This window comes from Perca flavescens, chromosome 12 (genome assembly GCF_004354835.1).
Source record: "Perca flavescens isolate YP-PL-M2 chromosome 12, PFLA_1.0, whole genome shotgun sequence".
Classification (NCBI taxonomy): Eukaryota; Metazoa; Chordata; class Actinopteri; order Perciformes; family Percidae; genus Perca; species Perca flavescens.
Genome location: NC_041342.1, coordinates 27,980,914 through 28,005,367, shown reverse-complemented (window position 1 = coordinate 28,005,367; position 24,454 = coordinate 27,980,914). Strand labels below are relative to the sequence as shown.

The 24,454-nt window shown below is 38.6% G+C and overlaps 3 protein-coding genes across 5 annotated transcripts; all 3 read left to right on the top strand.

Annotated features, from left to right (window-relative positions):
- Window positions 1–2,890: 2,890 nt before the first annotated feature.
- Window positions 2,891–4,882, top strand: LOC114566008 (immune-associated nucleotide-binding protein 12-like). The gene has a single exon (XM_028594348.1). The coding sequence runs from the start codon at window positions 2,936–2,938 to the stop codon at window positions 4,829–4,831; it is 1,896 nt and encodes a 631-aa protein (XP_028450149.1). The 5' UTR covers window positions 2,891–2,935; the 3' UTR covers window positions 4,832–4,882.
- Window positions 4,883–11,297: 6,415 nt separating this feature from the next.
- On the top strand, window positions 11,298–12,090 carry LOC114566007 (vicilin-like seed storage protein At2g18540). The gene has a single exon (XM_028594347.1). The coding sequence runs from the start codon at window positions 11,311–11,313 to the stop codon at window positions 12,088–12,090; it is 780 nt and encodes a 259-aa protein (XP_028450148.1). The 5' UTR covers window positions 11,298–11,310.
- A 2,247-nt stretch (window positions 12,091–14,337) lies between these two features.
- dars2 (aspartyl-tRNA synthetase 2, mitochondrial) lies at window positions 14,338–24,356 on the top strand. Of its 3 annotated transcripts, none has more exons than XM_028592887.1 (18): window positions 14,338–14,517; window positions 14,629–14,830; window positions 15,329–15,428; window positions 16,648–16,714; window positions 16,935–17,036; window positions 17,294–17,389; window positions 17,491–17,614; window positions 18,227–18,273; window positions 18,486–18,592; window positions 18,885–18,954; window positions 19,475–19,654; window positions 20,062–20,169; window positions 20,373–20,435; window positions 20,578–20,730; window positions 20,881–21,099; window positions 21,842–21,952; window positions 22,340–22,415; window positions 22,993–24,356. In XM_028592887.1, the coding sequence occupies exons 2-18, from the start codon at window positions 14,656–14,658 to the stop codon at window positions 23,202–23,204; spliced, it is 2,010 nt and encodes a 669-aa protein (XP_028448688.1). In that variant the 5' UTR covers window positions 14,338–14,517; window positions 14,629–14,655; the 3' UTR covers window positions 23,205–24,356. The 3 variants fall into 3 exon arrangements, with proteins under 3 accessions (XP_028448688.1, XP_028448690.1, XP_028448689.1); XM_028592889.1 differs by having other exon boundaries at window positions 14,605–14,830; XM_028592888.1 differs by having other exon boundaries at window positions 14,600–14,830.
- The last annotated feature ends 98 nt before the right edge of the window (window positions 24,357–24,454 follow it).

Below are 24,454 nucleotides of genomic sequence, written 5' to 3'. Positions count from 1 at the left end.
GTTGCAGGAGAAAAAAGTAGTTGTCGTCAACACTCCAGATCTGCTGCATCCCAACATCTCTCAACATGAACTGAGAGAACATGTAGAAAACTGTGTGAGAGTATCTGCTCCTGGACCTCATGTGTTCCTGCTGGTTCTACAGCCTGAAGGCTTCACTGAAGAACACAAACTGAGACTCTACAGATTCCTTCAACTCTTCAGTGATCAATCATTTGATCATTCATTGGTGCTGATATCACCACCCAGAGAGGAGAGTTCAGCTTCCATGGAAACATACATGGAACACCCTCCATTAAAAGACCTGATCAGAAAATGTAGGTACAGATACTTGAAGAAGAAGAACCTTGATCCTTCAGAGCTGTTAACACGTTTGGGTCAAACTGTAAAGGAGAACAACGGAAAGCATGTGACCTATGAACCATTTGAAGACACCACATCTACTTTACCAGTTGATCATCAAAGCCCAAAACAGAAGGTTTCTATCATAGAAACTGTTAAAGCTACTGGTAAGTGCAGACACATTTTTGACAAGAAGACTTTGTTCACACAAACCCTCCTTCATTTAAGGAGTAGTGTGTAGGATTTAGGAGGATCTATTGGCAGAAATGGAATATAATATTCATAACTATGTTTTATTAGTGTATAATCACCTGCAACTTAGATTTGTTATGTTTTCATTTAGAAGCTTAGAATGAGCCCTTCACCTCTACATAGGGAGTGGATCTCTTCCACAGAGCCCGCCATGTTGCACTGCCATGTTTCTACAGTAGCCCAGAAAGGACAAATCAAACACTGGCTCCAGAGAGGTTTTAATGATACCTGAAGGCCACCGTAGGTTCTCTACTTGCTTGAAAAGGGAGGAGAATGTGTTTCCCTTACTGTTAAAACTTACTGTTAAAATGTGTAGCACCCCCTTCTGCGGTTAGGGTTAGGTTAGGGATAAGGTTTTGTTCAGGTTTAGGTAGGGGAAACGCATATGGACGGGGGAACAGTCTTTGACCCAACACCTGATTGGAATTGTGTAGGTCTGTTCAATTCCACCACATTCTGGATTTGGTCCAGACAGGGTCTGACTGTCCTCGGGTCACTTTTGGATTGGGTCTCTTTTTGTTCATGTTTGGTTCTGTTTTTTCAATGAGTCTGTTTCAGATCTGGCCAAAAGTTTTTAAAGACAGTGTGGGAAATAAGAATAATGACAGTATGTCATAACAGGGGTGAGAGGATGGGAAGTGTTTTCAGTTGGTGGCAATCTGCAACGTCACCGCTAGATGCCACTAAATCCTACACACCGCTCCTTTATTTAACAGCATTGAGATGCATATTAATGATGTCATCTTTTTACAGGGATTACAGGGATTACAGCAAAATTCGCGCAACTCTCAAAGAAGAACCCTGTTACTCACAGTAAGTAAATAATACTAATAAAAATACTAATCATGTATTTGAAGATAGGTTTTTGGAGGCATCATTTTTCCTGATTAACCCAAACACATCCCACAAATCTTCACATTGAAAAGCAATAAAATAAAAAGAATTCTTAAATTATTTAATGTCAGTATTTCCTATATTTTATTACTTTGCAGTTGATAAAAACAGTTTAAGGGAAATGTGATGCCGCTTTTTTCTGAAATATGTAAATGTTTATGTTGAACATAAATAGAAGTAATTTGTGGCTAACACATACATTCCCATTGATCACCTCAACCTCCACATACACTACTCTGTATGGACAAAACACTATTTCCTGTACTAATATAATTTCTTATGTAAAACAGATGTATATATGCATATAATATGCAGGTGATTGAGTTGGTATTTTAAATGCATATTTAAACTCAGGTTAATTGTGAATAATATTATAGTGTTAGCTGGTGAATAGAAGAAAGCAGAAAGGCTCAACAAGTGCCGTTTACTTCAACTATCCTTGCATTGACAGATCTATCTCCACAGTGATGTGCAGTAAGGTTTGGCTAGTCCACACAAAAGTGTAGTGTAGTGATTACAGCCTCTTAGTGAGTTTATGTCATCTCATCTTTCTCTCTGTTTTATTACAGCATCTGCATTTAGGATTGTGCTGCTGGGAAAAAGCGAGGACAAACAGACAAAAATTGGTAACTTCATCATCGGTGACCAATTTTTTCATAACCTCAGAACTTTCTCAACCAGGCAATGTGTGGCAACCTGTGGAGAGTGGAGAGGAAAACCATTAACGGTCGTGAAAACTCCAGACATGTTCAGTCTGTCTGAGGAGAACTTGAGAAGAGAGGTGAAAAACTGTGTGACTCTTTGTCCTCCTGGACCAAATGTTCTGCTGCTGTTAGTGAAGCCTTCTAAATTCACAAAGGAGAAAAGACAAACACTGAAGTTCATCCTGAGTTTGTTTGGTCAAGATGCCTTTGAGTACTCAATGATGATTGTGACACATCCATGGGAAGAAATGACAGTCCCTGTTAATGTACTCCTTAAAGACTGTGGAGGAAGACACTACAACATGTCTGAAGATAACCATGGATCATTAATGAAGAAGATTGAAGAAACAGCAAATAAAAACAACAAAACCCCACCGCCTGTGTCTGAACACATCAAACCAGCTTTGAACTTGGTTCTCTGTGGGAGGAGAGGAGCAGGGAAGACTTCAGCAGCCAAGGCCATTTTAGGTCAGACAGAGTTTCCTTCAGTGTCCAACTCATCAGAGTGTGTTAAACATCAGGGAGAGGTGTGTGGACGTTGGGTCTCCCTGGTGGAGCTGCCTGCCTTGTATGGAGAACCTCAGGAGGCAGTGATGGAGGAATCCTTCAGGTCTATCTCCCTCTGTGATCCTGAGGGAGTTCATGCCTTCATCCTGGTCCTACCTGTGGGTCCCCTCACTGATGAAGCCAAGGGAGAGTTAGAGACCATCCAGAACACATTCAGCTCTGCAGTCAATGACTTCACTATGATCCTGTTCACAGTGGAGTCAGATCCTAAAGCTCCAGCTGTTGTTAACTTTCTAAAGGGTAACAAGGACATCCAGGAGTTCTCTGAGAGCTGTAGAGGAAGATATGTTCTCAATATCAACGACAAGCGGCAGATCCCAGAGCTGTTGGATGGTGTGGAAAAGATGAGAGTCGCTGAGTCCAGATTCTTCACAAAGGACATGTTCACCAAGGCTCAGATGAAGAAGGTTGTAGAGCAGGAGAGAGCTAATGCGAGACTTAAAGCTGAACTGCGTGATGTTAAAAAGAAGAGTGAGATGGAAGGTGATGATAAACATCAGAGCAGAGAGTGTCTCAGGATGGTGCTGATTGGGAAGACTGGCAATGGGAAGAGTGCAACTGGAAACACCATTCTGGGCAAAGAACAGTTTACATCTAAAGGGAGCTTAAAATCTGTCACTAAGTTTTGCGAGAAAGCAAAAGGAGAGATTGATGGACAGCCTGTTGCTGTGGTCGACACTCCCGGCTTGTTCGACACGACTCTGTCCAATGATGAGGTTCAACAGGAGCTTCTGAAATGCATCAGCATGTTGTCTCCTGGACCTCATGTCTTCTTACTGGTGCTGCAGATTGGTCGCTTTACACAGGAGGAAATGAACTCTGTGGAACTGATCAAGAAATATTTTGGTAAGAAGTCAGGAGACTTCATCATCATTATATTCACCAGAGGAGATGATCTCAGTCAGTCAATTGAGAGTTATATAGAAGACTCAGATGACTATTTTAAAAAACTGGTACGTGACTGTGGAGGAAGATACCAGGTCTTCAATAATAAGGTTACGAATGATAACACACAAGTCAGAGAGCTGCTGAAGAAGTCCAACAAAATGATGAAACAAAATGGAGGCAACTGCTACACCTCAGAGATGTTCCAAGAGGCTGAGGAAGCCATACAGAAGGAAGTGGAGAAGATCCTGAAGGAGAAAGAAGAAGAAATGCAGAGACAGAGGGAGGAGCTTCAAAGAAAACATGAGGAGGAAATGGAAGCAGTGAAGAGAAGAATGGAACAAGAGAAAGCAGATATTGAACTTGAGAGAGCCAAACAACTGGAAGAAATGGAGGAAAACATCAAGAAGGAGCGCAAGGAGAGAAAGAAAGAACAGGAAATGAGAGAAGAAGAAGACACAAAGAAGAGAACGCAGGAAGAACTTCAACGACAGGAGTGGGAGCAAAAACTTGGAGCTCTTAAGTCAGAATCAGAAGAAAAGTTGGAGCAGAGTAAAGAAGAGATGAGAAGGAAACGAGAGGACTGGGAAAAGGAAAGAGATGAATGGTGGGACAAACGAAATCAAGAAAATGAACAGAAACGACATGAGGAGCAAACAAGACTTAAAAAACTCCAAGAAGAATATGAGCAGGAAAGAGAAAAATATGAAAAGAAAAGAAAAGAAGAAGATCGAAACAGAAGAGAACAGGAGGAAAAGGAGAGAAAAGAATTGGAGGAAAACTATAAGAAACAACTGGAGGACATGAAGAAGAAATATGAAGAGGAGGCCAGAAAACAGGCTGAAGAGTTCAATGAGTTCAGACAGAAATACACCAAGGACTTCACAGCGTTGGTCGAGAAGCACATGGAGGAAATACAGGACATGAAGCGAAGGCATGAGAGACAGATGCAAGAGGATGAAAAGAGCCATGGTCAAAAGTACAATCTGTTACAAGACCTCTTAACTCACAAAGAAGAAACACTGAAAGGAGAAATAAAGGAGTTGAAGAGAACGCATGAAGAAAAAATGGAAGACAAAGAAAGCCAATCAAGGGTTTTAAAAGAAGAAACAGAGAAGTTGAGGAAACGGCATGAAGAGGAAATGAAAGAGTTGAAAGAAAAATACCAAAACAAATGTATCATCCTTTGACCTCCCCACTGACTCTTGATCATTATGATGTTAAACATTTTTTGAACATCTTTTAACTGCAGGTGTTTAACACTGTCAGATTAAATAATACTTTGCTTTTTACCATATTACATCAACTGTAAGTAATTAACATACAAAAATACACACATATATATTTTAGTTTTACTCTTTTGCTGGACCATAGAGGTGGTGCGACCAGGAGTCTGGATGTTTCTTTCTGTCCCTCAGACAGACATTGCTGTGAAGGGTTCATTGTGTTCAATGAGCTACAGCCTGACTACTGTTTGTCACTGCAGGTTGAAAATACATCATATATACAGTATATGATTTATCATCCTCATTATTTTTATACTTATTTTGGAATCATTATTTGTTAAATTGATCATATCATTATTTCAAGATAATTATTTTCCTTGCATAGTATACATTTTATTACACTGCATCCTAATAATTTTTTGTATTTCGATATTGTTTATTTGCAATGTAACATACATTTTTATCTGTATTAACACACACACACACACACATGCATGCACGAACACACACACACACACACACACAAATCTTATTACTGTAAAGCAGAGGTGGAAAGTAATGAAATACAGTGCTCACATTACTGTATTGAGTAGTTTTGTTGTGTATTTTGTATTTTTCAAGTAGTTTTTAAAATCTGTAATTTAAAATGTTACAATTTGAGTGAAGTATTGTATTTCGCTACATTACAAATCCCATCCGTTACTGAGTAAAAAACAACAACTTTGACTTTGAACCACTACAGTGACGAATGATCAGCATGTAGGCTGCCTACCAGGCGCCAAGTCTTTCTGTAGGAGATTGAGAACGAGATGGAGGTGGTCAGAACTAACAATGTATAATACTTTCACTTTCAATTGATTGTTTGAAAACGTTTTATGGGATGATCTGAACTCAAATTGCACATTATACATTTATAAGGGTCTCACATGTCATATGTGACATGTTTCATGTTGTTATTGCATTTGTATAGATTTTTATACCTTTTTCTTTAAGTAAAAACAAAATAGTTTTGGATTTACAGTATGATCCTTTGTCCTATTTTCACTAAATGGGAGAGATATTATTTTTTGTCATTTATGGAGTCAAACACTTGATTTGGCCTTAATGTGCTTATTAATTGTTTATGTTTGTGAAGAAAAGGATTGCCCTCAGAACCAACATGTATGGCAGTTTCACTTTCAGTTGATTGTTTGAAAACGTTTTATGGGATGGACTGAACTCAAATGGCACATTATACCTTTCTAATGATCTTAAATGTCATGTGTGACATGCATTATGTGGTTATTACATGTGTATACATTTGTATAGATTTTTCTTTAATTAAAAACAAAATAGTTTGGGATTTATGACCCCTTGTCCTATTTTCCCTACATGGGAGAGATCTCCCCATCCTGTTTTACAGTTTTTTTTTAATGTAACTAAGTAAATTTTACTTAAAGTACATTTTAAATGAACTACTTATTACTTTTACTTGTGTAATATTTCATCAAATTATAGGTACTTTTACTTGAGTACAATATTTTAGTACTTTTCCCACCATTTTCACCACCATTTTCTATGGGCCCCTCCCCGCATCCACAGCTATTCATTCTAGCATCTATTTGGGCCCTCCTCACATGAGGGGCCTGGGTACTCAGTTCCCCCCCCCCCAGTCCGATACCCCTGTCCAGCATTACCTAATAAATTGTAGAGCACCAACAGGTCTTCATTCATTAATAAAATCCAAGGTTTATACATGATAAAAAGTAGGGGTCTATCATAATCCACCTTTTGATACTTCCCTCGTTTTTGTGCCATGGAAAACTAAATACATGCATTAAATAGCATTCTTAATCTTTATTGTGAAAAATGGAAACATTCAACATTGATTTTGGATCGTCATCGTTTTTTCAGCCAGTATTCAGCCGGTTAGTACACACCAACCCCAAACTGCATACTCAACAGTTTCAAAAACCCTTAGGTTTTATGCTGTAAGCTTTTTTATTCTTGTTTGGTTTATAAATGATTTTAAATAGTTTTTTTCCTCACTGAAAAAGATCAAATCAAAAAAAAATTACAAGAAAAATGTTTAGTGACATATCTTGGAAACTACTATTTTGATTAATCTCCCTTGTGTGCCGTTCTAAATTTTATTTTCTCTAGCCTTTTTGCTTTTGACTAGTGCAATTTTAAGTAGCTCCGCCTTTTTTTTTTTTTTTTTTTTTTTTTTTTTGCTTAGGTAGGCTAAATTTTTCTTGTACATTATATTGTATCTACGCATGTACAGTTAAAGAAATGGACAAAGTGACGCCATAGACTTGCAATTGAGAGCAGTGAAGTCTGTTAAAAGCCCTTTTCTGGTGAGCGCTGAGCGTTACTTCACAGCCTCCAACTGAGCTTGAAGATGTAGATGTGAGCAACGTGTCTGATAGTTGTAAGTCTTCTGGTAGCTGTGCCAAGAGAAATCTCAATCATTCCCAATCTTACAGAGACGGAGAGCATAGGTATATGTAAGGAGATAACATAGGCACAGGCTAATTATTGTGTATTGTATATATATATATATAATATACAGTATATATAGTATATATTGTGTAATGTAAGTAGAAACTGCCTGCAAGCTTCTCCTGTACTGTACGGTAATTTCTCTACTGTGCACGTTGTGTGGTTATGACACAATTGTTTGCTTATTTTTACAAAAATGCTTGCTAAGGAGCCATAATGTGAGATACAAGGTAATGGAGCCTTTTATACATTGTCGTGTTTCTTTAGAAATAATAAAAAAATAAATTGGCAAATAGAGTCTTTAAATGCTTCTGAGGTAAAGTTATTCGCTGTCAAAGTCACGCCAAAATGAATGGCTTCATCCAAACAGCAAGGACTGGACAGCTCGATATAGAAGATGGCAACAAAAAGCCGATATGTGCTGCAGAGAGTGTTGAGTGGACTCAGAAATCCTTCTGTTTGGTACCAGAGCTCAGCCTCGACCTCAGGTCAAGGACGCCTGCTGTGGAAACCTCAACTCAGACAGCTGAGCTGCTCTCACACACTCAGCAAGGCTCATCCTCCAAGCACAGGTACTCTGGAAGGGATTGGTTGTTTGATTGATTGACAGTTTATTGTTTATTGACTGTAGCTGATGATGGTATTGCCTTTGGACAGTGACTCCCATTAGGGTCCATATATAGTCTCGCTTTGCCAGACCTTTCTTTACAACGCCGCGGAGGGTCCATTTATTATTTAAGGGATTTTTAAAACATGGTTTTTAGTTTAGTTTTTCACATTATTCACAAATGATACTTATAGAAATATCAAAACACAATATTCCACCCCACCCTCACCTCCCTCAACCAGGGGCGTAGTACAAAATTCTGGGCCCTGTAGAAAGGCATTCTCTATGGGCCCCTCCCCGCATCCACAGCTATTCATACTAGTATCTTTTTGGCCCCTCCTCTCATAAGGGCCCTGGGTACTCAGTCCCATTTCCACCCCAAGTCCGACACCCCTGTCCTCAACCAACACAAATACAGAACAAGAAATACCACGAATAAGAAAAAACAAAACAAAAAATCTTGGTTGGAATATGTAGAACGTGTAATGCCCAAAAACTCATCTATTTGTTTTAGCCTTACAAAAGTAGTCCATTTATAGTATATACAAAGGTCTTAGTTGAAACTAGAGCTGCAAAGATTAATCAATTAAAGTTAGCTGTCAACTTTTAAATGAATCATCATATGATGACAACCATTCCAGTTATCGTCCAGCCATAATCTTTATTTGGTTTATTTTCCAGGTCCCAGCAGTCTGTCATTTGTTGTGGCAAATTTTTTTTTAACCATTTGTTTAATGATATTAACCATTGGTTTAATGATTGTTTTATAACGCCACAAGATTTAGCTTCTTCATGTGTAGATTCAAAAGGCTCCAAGTGAAATAGTTGGCAACCGTGAACTATAGCCCAGTAGAATTATTTAGTTTTACTAGTTTGAACCTTCTCACGTTGACTTTTTAGCAGACGAAGTCGAGAAGGCCACAAACCGTGTCTCCTTCTGCCTCCTGAGATTAACTGTTGTTTTTAGCTAATGAAAAGAACAGGAGCAGAGGAGAAGGTGAGACAATGGTTTGACTGTTAATGATGTCTCTTTTCAACTATGGCCATACTAAAAGATACATTTAGAAGGGTGGCTTAACGGAGTTTCTTCACTATATGATGTTTGGATGTTTAGACTTTAGGTTAGAAAGACATTTTCAGTTGTGCTGCGTGTACCTTTGAAACTGTTTTCTCCATTTGCAAATGTAAATAAATACTCAAAGACCAAACTTTGGTTTAATTCTCAAACGGTCGTTATTCGTTTTGATTTTATCATGAATATCACTAATGCTGCTGCTTCAAGGAAAATTTCCACCACACATTCATGAGTCACACCTGTGTAGAACTGAACCCAATCCCAATTTTCACAGATGTATAGCTTTAGATATACCATCTCTGTCACACCCTCTAAAAGAAAGCACTTCTCAATTCTTAACGTCGTTTATATTTTTGATAATGCACCAGGTTAGATGGTACCTTGTAGGCTAGAATTGACAGTTTTAGTTATCTGAGAATCTTCCATATGCCAGCAAAATTGGTATTATAACAGATATATATATATATATATATATCTCATTAAATTGAATTGGTACCTTTTGAATCAGAATGTGATTTGATTCAGTGGCGATATCATGGATGTATTGCTCCGTTGCCTCCTGAATGAGGAGCGGGTTGATTTGACCCATCCATGAACTCTTTTTTTTTTCTTCAAAAAACTTTATTACTCAAATACAAATACACAAACACACTGAAAACATTAAATGCATACATACATACATGAAAAAAGGGGTGCATGAAATTTACATTAAAGAGGTTATAAGGCATTGTAAATGTTCAGAGTCCGGATGGCTTTCTTATTTGTCAGTCCTTTTAAAGTTTCAAAATACAATATAATTTCATTTTTAAATTAGTGAATATTCGGTTTTCTTTCAGACCATTTAAATTTATGGATATAACATTTTCCAAATATAATGAATAGATTCAAAATGAACACATGCATTTATTCAAATCATTTTAGTAAAAAATAATGTCTCTACTTATTTGTAATTTTATCCTAGAGCCACACAATAGATGAAATACATCCTCCACATCAATCCAGGACAATCCGACATAAAAACCTTCACAAAACAAATGTGCAGTCGTCTCTGTGAAAACACCACAAAATATGCCGGATTCAGAAAGATCAGATTCATATTTCTTTAAAATGTGATTTGTTGGGTAGATGCAATGGACAATTTTGAAATATACTTAATTTACTTTATTACTAACAATATATTTATTATAATAGGTCCAAATCAAATTCAAATTGATATTCCACAGTGGTTATTCCAATAATGTTTGCATCGAGCAACTGTGGGGCAATGTGTCAAATATCTATTATTGCACTTTTTATCCTTTGTGTCAATGCTATTTAATAAAACATCTGTTCTAAATGTTGACTGGTCATTAGACACATTACTACCCTGCAGCAGTCTCACATAACCCGTGGGTACAGCATCAAACACTATATTCTTGTGCAATTATTGGAATATTAAACTTCATTATGTAAGTAAGTGTCCGTTGTCATTAATCAACTGGGAAATCAATAAAATATTGTTTTGGACCCAATTCGGATAAAGTATTGACTTGTTCTTATACTTTACATCTTTATTATTCCATATCACATGTTTGTGGGGTGAAAAATTGTGTTTATACTGTAAATAAGAAGCCAACATAAAAGAACCTGTCTATGAAAGTTAGATAGCTGAAGAGGGATTTTATCAACATCAAAATTGCACTTTAGTAAAAATAAAGTTTGGAACGAAATACCACTGATTTTCTTTATTTTTTATATAATGTTTAATCCAGTTCACCTTGAACATTATATTAGAGTGTATGGATTACATAAAGTATTTTTATTTAAATAGTGAGGGTTATTTTTCCATATGAAATTGAATGTAGAATCTATTTTCTTAATAAAAGGTTTTGGAACATCTAAGACTTTGGCCGGATAAACTACTCTGGATAATCCTTCAGTTTTGGATAAAAGTACCCTTGTTTCTTATAGTTTTCCTCCAATTCTTTTCCTGTTCTCTTCTGTTTCGATCTTCTTCTTTTCTTTTCATTTCATATTTTTCTCTTCCTGCTCATATTCTTCTTGGAGTTTTTTAAGTCATGTTTGCTCCTCATTTCGTTTCTGTTCATTTTCTTGATTTCGTTTGTCCCACCATTCATCTCTTTCCTTTTCCCAGTCCTCTCATTTCCTTCTCATCTCTTCTTTACTCTGCTCCAACTTTTCTTCTGATTCTGACTTAAGAGCTCCAAGTGTTTGCTCCCACCGAGGGAGGAACTTCAAAGAAAACATGAGGAGGAAATGAAAGCAGTGAAGAGAAGAATGGAACAAGAGAAAGCAGATATTGAACATGAGAGAGCCAAACAACTGGAAGAAATGGAGGAAAACATCAACAAGGAGCGCAAGGAGAGAAAGAAAGAACAGGAAATGAGAGAAGAAGAAGACAGGAAGAAGAGAAGGCAGGAAGAACTTCAACAACAGGAGTGGGAGCAAACACTTGGAGCTCTTAAGTCAGAATCAGAAGAAAAGTTGGAGCAGAGTAGAGAAGAGATGAGAAGGAAACGAGAGGACTGGGAAAAGGAAAGAGATGAATGGTGGGACAAACGAAATCAAGAAAATGAACAGAAACGACATGAGGAGCAAACAAGACTTAAAAAACTCCAAGAAGAATATGAGCAGGAAAGAGAAAAATATGAAAATAAAATAAAAGAAGAAGATCGAAACAGAAGAGAACAGGAGGAAAAGGAGAGAAAAGAATTGGAGGAAAACTATAAGAAACAACTGGAGGACATGAAGAAGAAATATGAAGAGGAGGCCAGAAAACAGGCTGAAGAGTTCAATGAGTTCAGACAGAAATACACCAAGGACTTCACAGCGTTGGTGGAGAAGCACATGGAGGAAATACAGGACATGAAGCAAAGGCATGAGAGACAGATGCAAGAGTCAGCAGTGAGACATGGTCAACAGTACAATCTGTTAAAAGACCTCTCAAGTTACAAAGAAGAAACACTGAAAAAAGAAACGGAGAACATGAAGAAACAGCATGAAGAGGAAATTAGAAAGTTGAAAGAAGAATACAAAAGTAAATGTATCATCCTTTGACCTCCCCACTGACTCTTGATCATCATGATGTTAGCAGGTGGAACATTTTAACATCTTTTAACTGCAGACATTTGAGCTGTTTAACACTGTCAGTTTAAATAATACTTTGCTTTTCCCTATATTACTTACTATAAATATAAACAAAAATACACCCACATATATATTTTAGTTTTACTTTTTTTGCTGGGCTATGGAGCCTGGATGTTTCTTTCTGTCTGTGTCAGACTGACTGATAAGTAGGGCTGGGTATCGTTCAAAAATATTCAATACCGATCGAATATTGTGACTTTGATGCTGGTTCCTAAACAATACTTTTTTCAATACCAATTTTATTAAAAAAAAGAAATTAAATCACAACTTTACACATTATGGCACAATTCTTTTAATTTATTTTCCAGCTTTTACTATGTGAGCCCTATCTCTGTGCATATTGTAGAGTTTTTCCTGTGTGTCTCTACGACGTGTAACGTTAGACAGCCAATCACAAACATTATTAGATCTTGGTAGAAGCATGCTGCATGCTTATTGGCTCACTGACGCTGATGAGATTTACTCCTTAGGTATTGAATGACGAGAAATTTTTCAATACCCGATTCTTTAGAGGCAATTCAGTCTGTGCCTAAAAAGTATATCGGTACCCAGCCTAACTGATAGGTGTCACTCAGACAGACATTGCTGTGAAGTGTTCATTGTGTTCAATGAGCTACAGCCTGACTACTGTTTGTCACTGCAGGTACAGTATGTGACTTCTCATACTCATCATTTTTATACTTATTTTAAAATCATTATGGCATCATATTATGTCAAGATCATTATTTTCCTTGCACAGTATACATTTTATTACACTGCATCCTAATCATTTTTGTACAATATTGTTTTTTTGCAGTGTAACATACATTTGTAAATGTATTTACACACAAACACACACACACACACACACACACACACACACACACACACACACACACACATCTTATTACTGTAAAGCTTAAGCATAGGTGTCCCACCTATAACCTTGCTGATTAAATATATTAAATGGAATACCTGACTCCCGTGTCCTGACTGACACCTCACAGAAACACACACAGTCACATAGCTGAGACTGAAAGTTCATTCTTGATGTTTAAAACAACAGCTGGAAAATTAATCTGAATCAAAGCACATGCTCTTCCTCAGCAGATGGAGTGTGGCCATCTGTCATGTAGATTTCACAAAGTGCCAAGACATCCAGCTACATATATTGTTCATTTATCAAAATGAAAACATTTCCATGTAACTTTTCTAAATACTACAGATGACCCAAATAAACATGAACCTACACATTTATTCAGGCATAAATAAATAACAAAACCAAATTTTAAAGAACACACTGTAATAACTATTTATTCCCACTGGGCATATGACCTGCTGGATGAATAGAGACTTCACAAGACTTCAATTTTTTATGAAGATGTAGGTCCAGCATTACCTAATAAATTGTAGAGCACCAACAGGTCTTCATTCATAAATAAAATCCAAGGTTTGTACATGATAAAAAGTAGGGGTGTAACATAATCCACCGTTTGATACTTACCTTGTTTTTTTGCCATGGAAAACAAAATGGATAGATAGATAGATAGATAGATAGATAGATAGATAGATAGATAGATAGATAGATAGATACTTTATTGATCCCCAAGTGGAAATTCAAGATCCCAGTAACTTAAAGACGTCACACACAACATACACATACATCATAAACAGGATGATAAAATAACAAATCCACATGAATAATATGGACAATAAAAGAAAAGATACTAAATAAAAAAAAATCCACATGAATGTAAAAAAAATACATGCATTAAATAGCATTCTTAATCTTTATTTTCAACATTGCTTCATTGGCCATAATTCTCAGGTGGTTGGTTAAGACTTTTTTCAGCCAAATATTCAGCAGTTTAGTCCCACTCCCCAACCCCAAACTGCATTCTCAACAGTTTCAAAACCCCTTAGGTTTTACCAACTAATAGTTTGTGTTTATCTGCTGGAATTGCTATAACACCTTGAACACTCCTGATCTCTTCCGATCTCGGAAACCCTGCAGGGGCCGGGCCGAGTCAGATCCTGGATGGGACACCGCCTGGAAATACCCGGTGCTGTAAGCTTTTTATTCTCGTCTTTCATCAGCAGAGGGCGCTGGCAATTAAATCGATTATGTAGCAGATTGACTGTTTTGGGCTAAATATATCATTACGTCACATCCGTTTACATATCCTCGACTCCTACGCCCTACGCTCCTACGTATATGGATTAGCATTGAGCTAACAGAAAAGCCCATCCACATAAGCAGGGAGTCGTGACAGCAGCTCAGGACGAGCGAAAATGCGGAACCAGGACCGAATGAAGTGACAGCGGAGGTTTCTTATCCAGCCCCAAACATCCTGACCGGTCAGTAAATTCCTCGGTGTTAGCACTCTTGTTGAATGTTGTCATTACGTCAAGAGCCTTTTTATAACAGTCTTTCTTATAGAGCAGCTCCCATGTGCTTCATCCAAACAGCAAGGACTGGACAGCTCGATATAGAAGATGGCAACAAAAAGCCGATATGTGCTGCAGAGAGTGTTGAGTGGACTCAGAAATCCTTCTGTTTGGTACCAGAGCTCAGCCTCGACCTCAGGTCAAGGACGCCTGCTGTGGAAACCTCAACTCAGACAGCTGAGCTGCTCTCACACACTCAGCAAGGCTCATCCTCCAAGCACAGGTACTCTGGAAGGGATTGGTTGTTTGATTGATAGGTTTACTGACAGTGACTCCCATTAGGGTCCATGTGCACACTAACATGACGAGTGGTATTTAGTTAGCCCCAAAAGTCATAGAAATGAATGATTTAAGGCTTTATCTTGAAATAGTTTTTATTTTAGTTTTTCACATTATTTAAAAATGATTATTGCATTCCGTATTCAATGGCTCTAATAATAATAATATATATGTATGTATATATGTATATATATATATATATATATATATATATATATATATATATATATATATATATATATATATATATATATATAGGCTACTGTATGTAATAAAAAGCAATACATTGCGTTCCACTGAAAACTATTATGTAACTTACCGCCATTACAGCTTCCTTGGAATCCTTCATTTGGACAATGGTAATTTGTAGAAGATAACATCATATGATCACAACAATTCCAGTTATCGTCCAGCCATAATCTTTATTTGGTTTATTTTCCAGGTCCCAGCAGTCTGTCATTCAGGAGTCACACCTGTGGAGAACTGAGATCCCATCATGTGGGAGAGAAAGTCTCTCTGTGTGGCTGGGTCCAGTACCTCAGGTATTATTCTGTTACTGCTGTTTACACACTGACATGGAACTACATGTACAATGATCACAAGAAGTATTTCAAGCTATGTTAGACATTGCCTGGGTTGGGTTTAAAAAAAATTGATTTTCAGATTCAAATCAATCTTCACTTGAATGATCTGACATTGATTCATAAAATCCTGAGACCAATCTTTGAAGATATTCTTAATTTTAAAGCTAGACTCAATGTATTGGTATCATATGAAACTAAATGATCAAAGGAATTCATGTCATGCTAAATAACGCTCCAAAGTTAGGCGAAATTTTGGCAAGGGAAAAACAGGCATGGCCATTTTCACAGATGTTTGGCTTTAGGTATACCATCTCTGTGTCACACCCTCTGCACTAAAGAAAGCACAATACAGTGTACAATTCTGGGCTCTCAATTCTTAACATCATTCATATTTTTAATAATGCACCAGGTTAGATGGTTCCTCTCCATACCTAACTGCACAATTCTATATGTGACAAAGCTGAAATGTGTACTTGCATTTATATTACAATGTGATAGTTGCTTTTTGGGAAGCAGGGCTCCAGCACTACCCAGCGTTTAGGGTTGCACGATATTGACAAAATGTGATATTGCGTTATTGATTATGAATATTGCAATATTAATATTAATTTCAATATTTTTAAACATTCATATGTAAAATTACAAAGGTTACGGGAAAACGCATCAAAATAGATTCAAAACAAATTAAACAAGTTTTCTTACAACACAAGGTTTATTTCAACTGACAGTCATATTGGAATGGTCCAACATGAATACATAAATAAGGACCATGTCTACAGAACAGGACATGTTCTACTGGTTGGACAGTATGAAATAAATAAAGAGAACAGGACACAACTTTTCTTTCGCTTTTCTGTCGAAATATACACACACGTGGTACGCTCCATAGGGTTTGTCAAGTAGTGGACCTGTGCACTGACATGTACTAACATGTGCAAGTGGTGCGGTAACTGGCCAATGAAACGTGATCATTATAGCGTTTCAAGTGGTCTCTAAATCAAACACAACTAAGCCACACAGCTAACGCGTCACAAAATAAACAAAATATTGCATACTTATTGCGACACTTTCAATATATTGCAATAACGATATTGAGTCGATATATCTTGCACCCCTACCAGCGTTGGTTGTTTTGCTCTCTTGGTCTCACACAAAGTAACCTTTCTGCCTCCAACAGGCAGGACCTGTTTGTCATCATGCGAGACTTCAGCGGCTTGACACAAGTTCTAATCCCTCAGGAAGAAGTAAGGATGAAAACAATTCAAATGCCACAATACAGTGTATGTTATTACTAATACAGCAGATAACAAAGATGTCAAGAATAATACACAAATATTAATAATAATGGAAAACTATTTCAAGCACATAGAAGAGGAATTTACTAAGTAAAGGAAATGAAGGGCTTTTGGATTAATGGTAAACGCAACAGTTGTGTTTTTAATTGAAAATTCTTCTGTGTTTAAGTCTGCGTGTAATTTGAAAGCAGCGCTGTGTGATCTCACAACCGAGTCGGTCGTCAAGGTTACAGGAACAGTCAGACGACGACCAGCGGGGCAGGAGAACAAGGTTTGTGTATGTTTACGTGCAACAGCTTGTAACAAACTGTTCAGTAAACATCTTTAATGATATCAAGAATTTAGTCATTGAATAGCTAAAATATAATGTAAGTTTCAACTTATCGTCTGCCGAAAAGTGAAGCAGAATTGTCAGGGTTTTTGAGAGACTTTTTCTGAACTTTGGGGTCTAGTAAAGCAAATATTTGAAGTAGTCCTTTGTTATTTGGAGTGCTCCATCGTCTCTTTCTGCTATGACCATACCGACAGAGCATGCCAACAGGAGAAATAGAAATCCTGGCTGAGAGTGTGGAGGTTTTCAACGTGTGCCAGAAGTTGCCTTTTGAAATAAAAGACTTTGTCAAAGTAAGTAACTATTTTATATATATTAAAGCAAGTAATATGATTTATTGTTGTTATTAATTGTGAATAATTGTGATTTTTTTTATTTATTTTTTTATGTATAGAAATCAGAGTCTTTGCGGATGCAGTATCGCTACCTGGACCTGAGGTCCTCTCAGATGCAGAAGAACCTCAGACTGAGATCTCAGCTGGTGATGAAGATGAGAGAATACCTCTGTAATGTGCATGGTAAGGAGAGCCAGATTCATTTTCTCTGACTGGTGATTTTCTTAGGACAAATCCGGCACAAAATGAACCTAAGGGTTAATAACACATGTGTATCGAGTTGACCGTTCTCTGGGACATGTTTTCATGCTAATCGAATGTGACCAGTTTCATCACAAACGCTAATAAGCTTATAACGCTAGCCGTCGGGGCACGGGTAAAGTAAAAAGAAATCGCTATTTCTACACCACTAACAAGGCTCAAAATAGCACCACATTTCCACGGTAGCATAATGAGGGTCCCAACATGTAAACCGAAGCATTGAGATCTTTGTAAGTGTACAGACAGTTTATTAAAATCAGTTTATAAAGACGATACCTTTCGCGTATACATGCGGGCGCCATCTTGGGAAAACAGTCAAGACCAGTCGAACGATGAACGCCGTGCAACCAGTAACCAGTAACAACAAGCACGGCGTTCGTCGGCACGGCGATTTCTTTTTACTTTACCTGTGCCCCGACGACTGGAGGAAAACCATGCAAACACTACACTAAAAGTATAGGATAATAGAATCCATGGACATGCTAATGACTTAACTCAACTGTTTCTAACTGTTTTTTTTCTTCTCATTCGTAGCTTTTGTGGACGTGGAAACTCCGACCTTGTTTAAAAGAACACCAGGGGTAAGAAGATCCCCATTTTACTATTTAAAGATTTCAGCTACACGGAATCAATGTCACTTTAACAGTTCTCAGCCAAACGAACATTCAAAGAAGAAGAATTTGTCTCAGAGTTGCTCCATTATCAATTTGAGAAAAAGATAACTTTAGAGAAATGATCTAGTCTGTGCTTCCCTCAGACGTGATCCCCAGATGTTCATTCTTTTGCGTTTCAGGGAGCCAAAGAGTTTGTGGTTCCGTCCAGAGAGCCGGGACGCTTTTACTCTCTTCCCCAGAGTCCACAGCAGTTTAAACAGCTCCTAATGGTGGCTGGCATAGACAGGTGGGTGCAGGCCCGAGCACAGGAAAACTACATGACTAAAAAAGTGGAGTATAAAGTCCAATATTTCCCTCTTAAATGTAGTGGAGTATAAAGTCCAATATTTCCCACCCTGTAGTGGAGCACAGTAGAAGTATAAAGTGTCATGAAATGGAAATACTTAATAAGTAAATGTACTTACAGTATACCTGTAGTGTTACCTGAGAGTAACGTACAATAAATGGTCACTAACCAAGAGCTAACTAACATAATGCATAATATTCTTTGCCTTTGTTCATCGCCGTCACTGTGGCAGGTACTTCCAGATGGCCCGGTGCTACCGAGATGAAGGCTCCAAACCTGACCGGCAGCCTGAGTTCACCCAGGTAACACGGAGGTGGGACGGGAAAAGGACAAAATGCACTCGCACACAGCTGATCGTTTTATGTTGTTAGTGGTTGGTATTGGAGCTGAAATATTCAAGTCTGGTCTAGACCACTTTTCCGATGAGTGAAATTAGGTAAACATTTGTTCCCATACCGGGAGTCAAACCTAGGTGAAGACCAGGAGTCCTAACCGCTAGCCCAAATGGGAATAGCACAAAGGAACTTAGTCTCTCTCTCTTTGTCTCTTCTGCACTAACATACTGTAGGTCATTTTAACAGTTAAAATGTTATTCTCCAGTATTCATTTCCAAAAACACTTTACCTCATTCATCACATTTCTGTGCTCTAGTGAGCCGGTACTGGGGTGTACATGTTTTTTTTTTTTGTTCCTTTGGTCTAGGTGCTGAATATTATTTAAATTGTCCTGGTTTTAAACTTGGTTCCCCTTTGTACTTGGTGTTGACTTGGACTTAACTAGTTGGTTTACAGTCCTGGTCTGTGTTCTCATTGTCTCTCCCAGGTAGACATAGAAATGTCTTTTGTGGACCAGGCCGGTATCATGTCCCTGGTGGAGGGTTTGTTGCAGTACTCCTGGCCTGCAGAGAACGGTCCCATTAAGGTTCCTTTCCAAACCATGACCTATGAAGAGGCCATGAGGGACTACGGCGTGGACAAGCCTGACACCAGATTCAGTATGAAGGTGGGGGATTCTAGGAAAATGAGTCAAGCCCAAAGATAGCTGGCTGACCCACTAATCTCACTTAATGATAGAGGCCTTAGTGGTTTTATAATGCCATATTTTCTACTTGTTTTAAACTTTTATAAACCAATAATTTTTTTTAATGTAGAATTTAGCGTACTGTAATTGTGCAGCTGCCCTTAAGTCACCTCTAATTATTTCACAAGCCAATTTTGGAGATAATCTAGGAGGATTGTCACATTGACTGAAAACCAAAAAAATCATTGCTGTTAAAGGCTGAAAATTCTCTTCTGGGTGTTACCATCTGATGTTCAGGAGGGGGTGAACATGTCTTTGGGACCTGCAGTGTGTATTGCTGTGTCTCTGTCTGAATCCCTGTCTGTCTTCTTATCTGGCTGTCTGTCCAGCTGGTCGACCTCAGTCAGGTTTTCTTATCCACAGAAATTGAGTTCCTCCGATCAGCTCTCAGCCAACCAGGAGGCTCCGTTCAGGTCATCTGTGTCCCCAGTGGAGCGGTAAGAAATCCATCAGAACAGACTGTACATACACATTGGGAAGTACAATGCAATATTAATGAAAACAAAAAAAGCTCCTAAATGTCAAACAGAACTATGTTTGTAAGTAACAGGTTTGCTGATATCTGCAAGCTTGCCTTTGTTGACCCCGTCACAGCGTCCCATCTCTAAAATGACCTTCTCTGTCTTGTGTTTGACTACAGAAACTAATTGCTGGGAAAGTTTTGGAAGAACTGAAACAAACGGCTAAGACTCAGTTCAGCCAGGTAGGTTTGTTTTTCCACTTTTTCTCTTACCTTACTATTTTATGTGAAGTCACCCTTTCATGTTATCTCGGGTGCAGTGTTATTGTGTCCAGTATTTCCTCATTGTGTCTTATTTCTTCATGTGTGTATGTTTTGTCCCAAGGAGCTCAGCGTGCTGCTGGTCAAAGCAGACGGGACGTTGAAGTCTCCTCTAAAGAAGCTGCTGTCTGTCTCAGTCACTGATGAGCTGCTGCAGAGGGCTGGAGCCCAACCAGGAGACCTGCTGCTGATGGCAGCTGGTTCCCTCCACACTGTGGTAAGGATACATTTTTAATAAGATTGATGAAGGGGGAAAGATGTAACTGAATAGACTGTCCATACGTGTATGTTAATTCCTCTTCTCTTGTCTCACCATCCTTACCTTTCCTCTCTCCTGTGTCTCGCTACACCCCTGCTCCGCTCTCAGCGCCCGTTGCTGGGTAATCTTCGTCTGCAGTGTGCAGAGCTCCTGGAGTCTCGTGGCGTTTCGATCCGTGACCCCTCAGCCTTCCACTTCCTGTGGGTTGTGGACTTCCCTCTGTTTTTACCCAAAGAAGAGGAGCCGGAGCAGCTGGAGTCAGCCCATCATCCATTTACTGCTCCACTGCCGGAGGACACACAGCTACTCTACACAGAGCCACAGAAGGTAGAGCCACTCAAAATCTGACTGATGTTAGTGTCTTTTTGTATTCATTGCATCAAAGCATACAGTATGTAGTCCTCCATTGCCAGACCTATCTCCACAGCGCTGCGGAGTAAGGTCTGGCTACTCCACACATACATTCTAGGATAGGAGAAAAAAACACTCTGGGTTGTTTGCATTTCTTTAAACCAATCATAATTACAGCGATGGTGGCTCTGCAAAATAGTCCCAGGAAGGACCTTGTTTTGGTGGACCAGCAAATAAAAAGGCCACATACAATATTAAATGAAGTTAACTGTTCACACAATACAATACGGTGAGCTATTAGCTGGATACGTGGTTAAACGTAATATGCTCTTACCAGTGTATCGCCGTGTGTATTTTGTCCATAGCTATCTCCACCCATCGGTCCCAAAACATCCTAGTTAGAGAGTTAATGCTGTATACGTATTCTTTGTAAATTTTTTACAACCATTCCCCAAAACAACCAGCCAAATGTGGATTGTGCAATAAGGCACGATGCACGTTTTTGTTTCTTCAAAACTTTCCATTTTCAGCTTGTAGCTTGCTAGCCCGGAGGTCCTGGTTGTTTCCCGTATCAAAGGGATTTTGAGAAGAGCAACACACTCGAGCGGAAGGCGAGGGGCAAAGCCTGACCTTACGCAACAGATTTCGGGCTTTGTCCTGGAAATGTACTTGCGTTTAACCAGACTAAAGCTCATCGGTTGTACTCTGTCATTCTCAGGTACGTGGTCAGCACTATGACCTGGTGTTAAATGGCTGTGAGATTGGAGGAGGCTCCATCCGCATCCACAAGGCTTCAGAACAGCTTCATGTCCTAGAGGGTATCCTCAAGGTGAGTCATTGTATATCTTGAAAGTGTTGAGCCCTCATAGAATGGAGATGTTTGTTTCATATTGGGAAAGATGGTTTAACTATGTCACATCTAATAGGCGTGATCATATTTCTTTATTTTACTGAATATGCTATGTTGAAAAGATTACTCCCTGTCTGTATATAGTTTTGTCTTCTTTGTTGTTCATCTTAGCTGTATTTTTTTTTTATAACACTATGTATTTATCATATTTTTGTACACACAGTCTTTGAAAATTCTGTATCAAAATATATCTGATTCTAAACATTAAACTATAAATTACTTTTAAAAAAAAAAAAAAAAGTTAATCCTACTTTTGGAATTGGGTTGAATCAATAACTGGTCATAACTGCTATGTGTCTGCTGCAGGAGGACCCCAGTCTTCTCTCTCATCTGCTGGAGGCTCTGGACTCGGGAGCACCACCACATGGAGGCATTGCTTTGGGTAATGTTAACTCTGCACTTTACCACAGCAAGTTTTAGCGATCACTGAGCTAGTTAACACAGTAAAGAAAGAGATAGATCTCTCTCTATCTATCTGTACATTTTTACACATTTGACTTAAGTTTTTTTTAATTAGGATGCTCACTCCAGCAAATGTGTTGACCTCCCAAATAAACCTGAGATCATATGCTTACAGTCTAGGTCTATGAAACTGTCACTGTTTTCAGTCAGGAACCGCAGATTGGTTGATTGTAGAAAGGATGAGACTCAAAGAGCTAGTTATTTGATTGAGAATGACTTTGACATTGTTGTTTCTCTAGCTAACATGTGTTAACTGGCTAAATGTGGTAGCAGTTGTTGAGCTTCCAAGTTTAAGTTGGGGAGTGTGACATCCCATGTGCATGGGCTGGAAATTAGTTACGGAAAATTGGAATTTGACATCAGGGTTTAAGAGGCGGTGTTGCATTGAGCCGAGAGAGTGAATTATATATTTAATAAAAATGCCCAATTCAAAAACAATAAAGGTGAAAATGCTTAAATACTCATTAATTCATCTTATCACTCCTCCTCCTTTCTAGGTTTGGACCGGCTGGTCTCCATTATGGTCGGGGCTCCCAGCATCCGTGACGTCATTGCCTTCCCCAAGTCGTTCCGGGGTCACGACCTTATGAGCTACGCCCCTGACTTTGTATCTGAGGAGGAGCTGAAGTCTTACCACATCTCTGTCAAATGGCCAGCAGAGCGAGGAGGTAGAGGAGGAGGAGGAGGAGGAGGGCAAGAGGGGAAGTGAGGAGGGAAAGAAGGAAGAGCTAAAGAGAATTCAGAGGAAGAAATGATGCCTTGCCAGATCTCTGGAACCTACACATCAGAGGAGAAAGCGTGGGGAAAAGGAGGCAAGGAGACAGAAATGAGCAGACAACCAGCAGGCGGTATAGAGCAGCGGTTCTGAAACTTTTTCAAGGACCCCTAAACTGACACAAATTAGACCACGGACACCCATTGGATAAGATTTTGTCCCAGGGTCCTTGGATTTTTGCTTTTAGATGTTTTATTACAGAAAGTGTTTGAAACCCACGTCCAAAATAGTCATGCATTTTGTTATGGTGTTACTTATAGATTAATATTTTGTAAAAATAAATTATTAATTGCTAGGGGCCCCCTCAAAAACCCTCAGGTCCCGCACTTTGAGAACCGCTGGTGTCGAGACTGTAGACTATCAAGACCTCTGCCAGCTGGCTGGCAGAGGTAAGACAGAAAATGAGGAGGAGGTGTTGCTGTGGCTGCATCTCAGTACTGTTTCTTTTTAAAATGGAAGAGAAAAGGGAGTTGGACCTGCCACAGCATACATTGTGGAAATGGAAAACCTTGCCGGGTTCAACAAAGAAGAAAAGCTTATTACCAAGTCTCACTGATAAAGTACAACACTGCTTAGTTGGTTTATAGATTCTCTGTTATGATGGTGGTTTCCTCTCAGACTAACGCCTCATATAATCATTCTTTAACAACAGAAACGTTTCTATGAATGATCAACCATTCCCTCAATTCAAGGATTATAGCTCTGTTAACTCTAAAGAGCTGCTTATTTGGTATTGGTTTGTGTCACGTGAGGGTCTAAATGTCTCACCGTGGTAAGAATAAAACTCTGAAGTACCACGTCAAACCTGTAATTATATTGTATAAGCCACAGTCCTCGCTCTGTGTAAAAACATTCTAATTTTCAGCTGAAGCTAATATGAGAAGTTTAAGTTGGCCAAATCAAGTGGGTATCTTCCAAAGTTAGATTTACCTGTGGGGCAGTTCCTGGAGTTCTAGTAATCTTACTCATGTGACATTATAAAAGTCATATTTTTGCAGGTGCAAATATCCTCTGTTTTAAGTTTTGTATAGTCAGTTTGGTTCATCCCCATATTGTCCAACAATAAATTGTTATTGTAGTAAGGCAGCTAAAAGAAAATCTGTCTGACTTTTGGACTTGCACTTGGGACCGAATACAGTAAAACAAATAAACTGCAATAACAGTAGGGATGGATGAGATAAAGT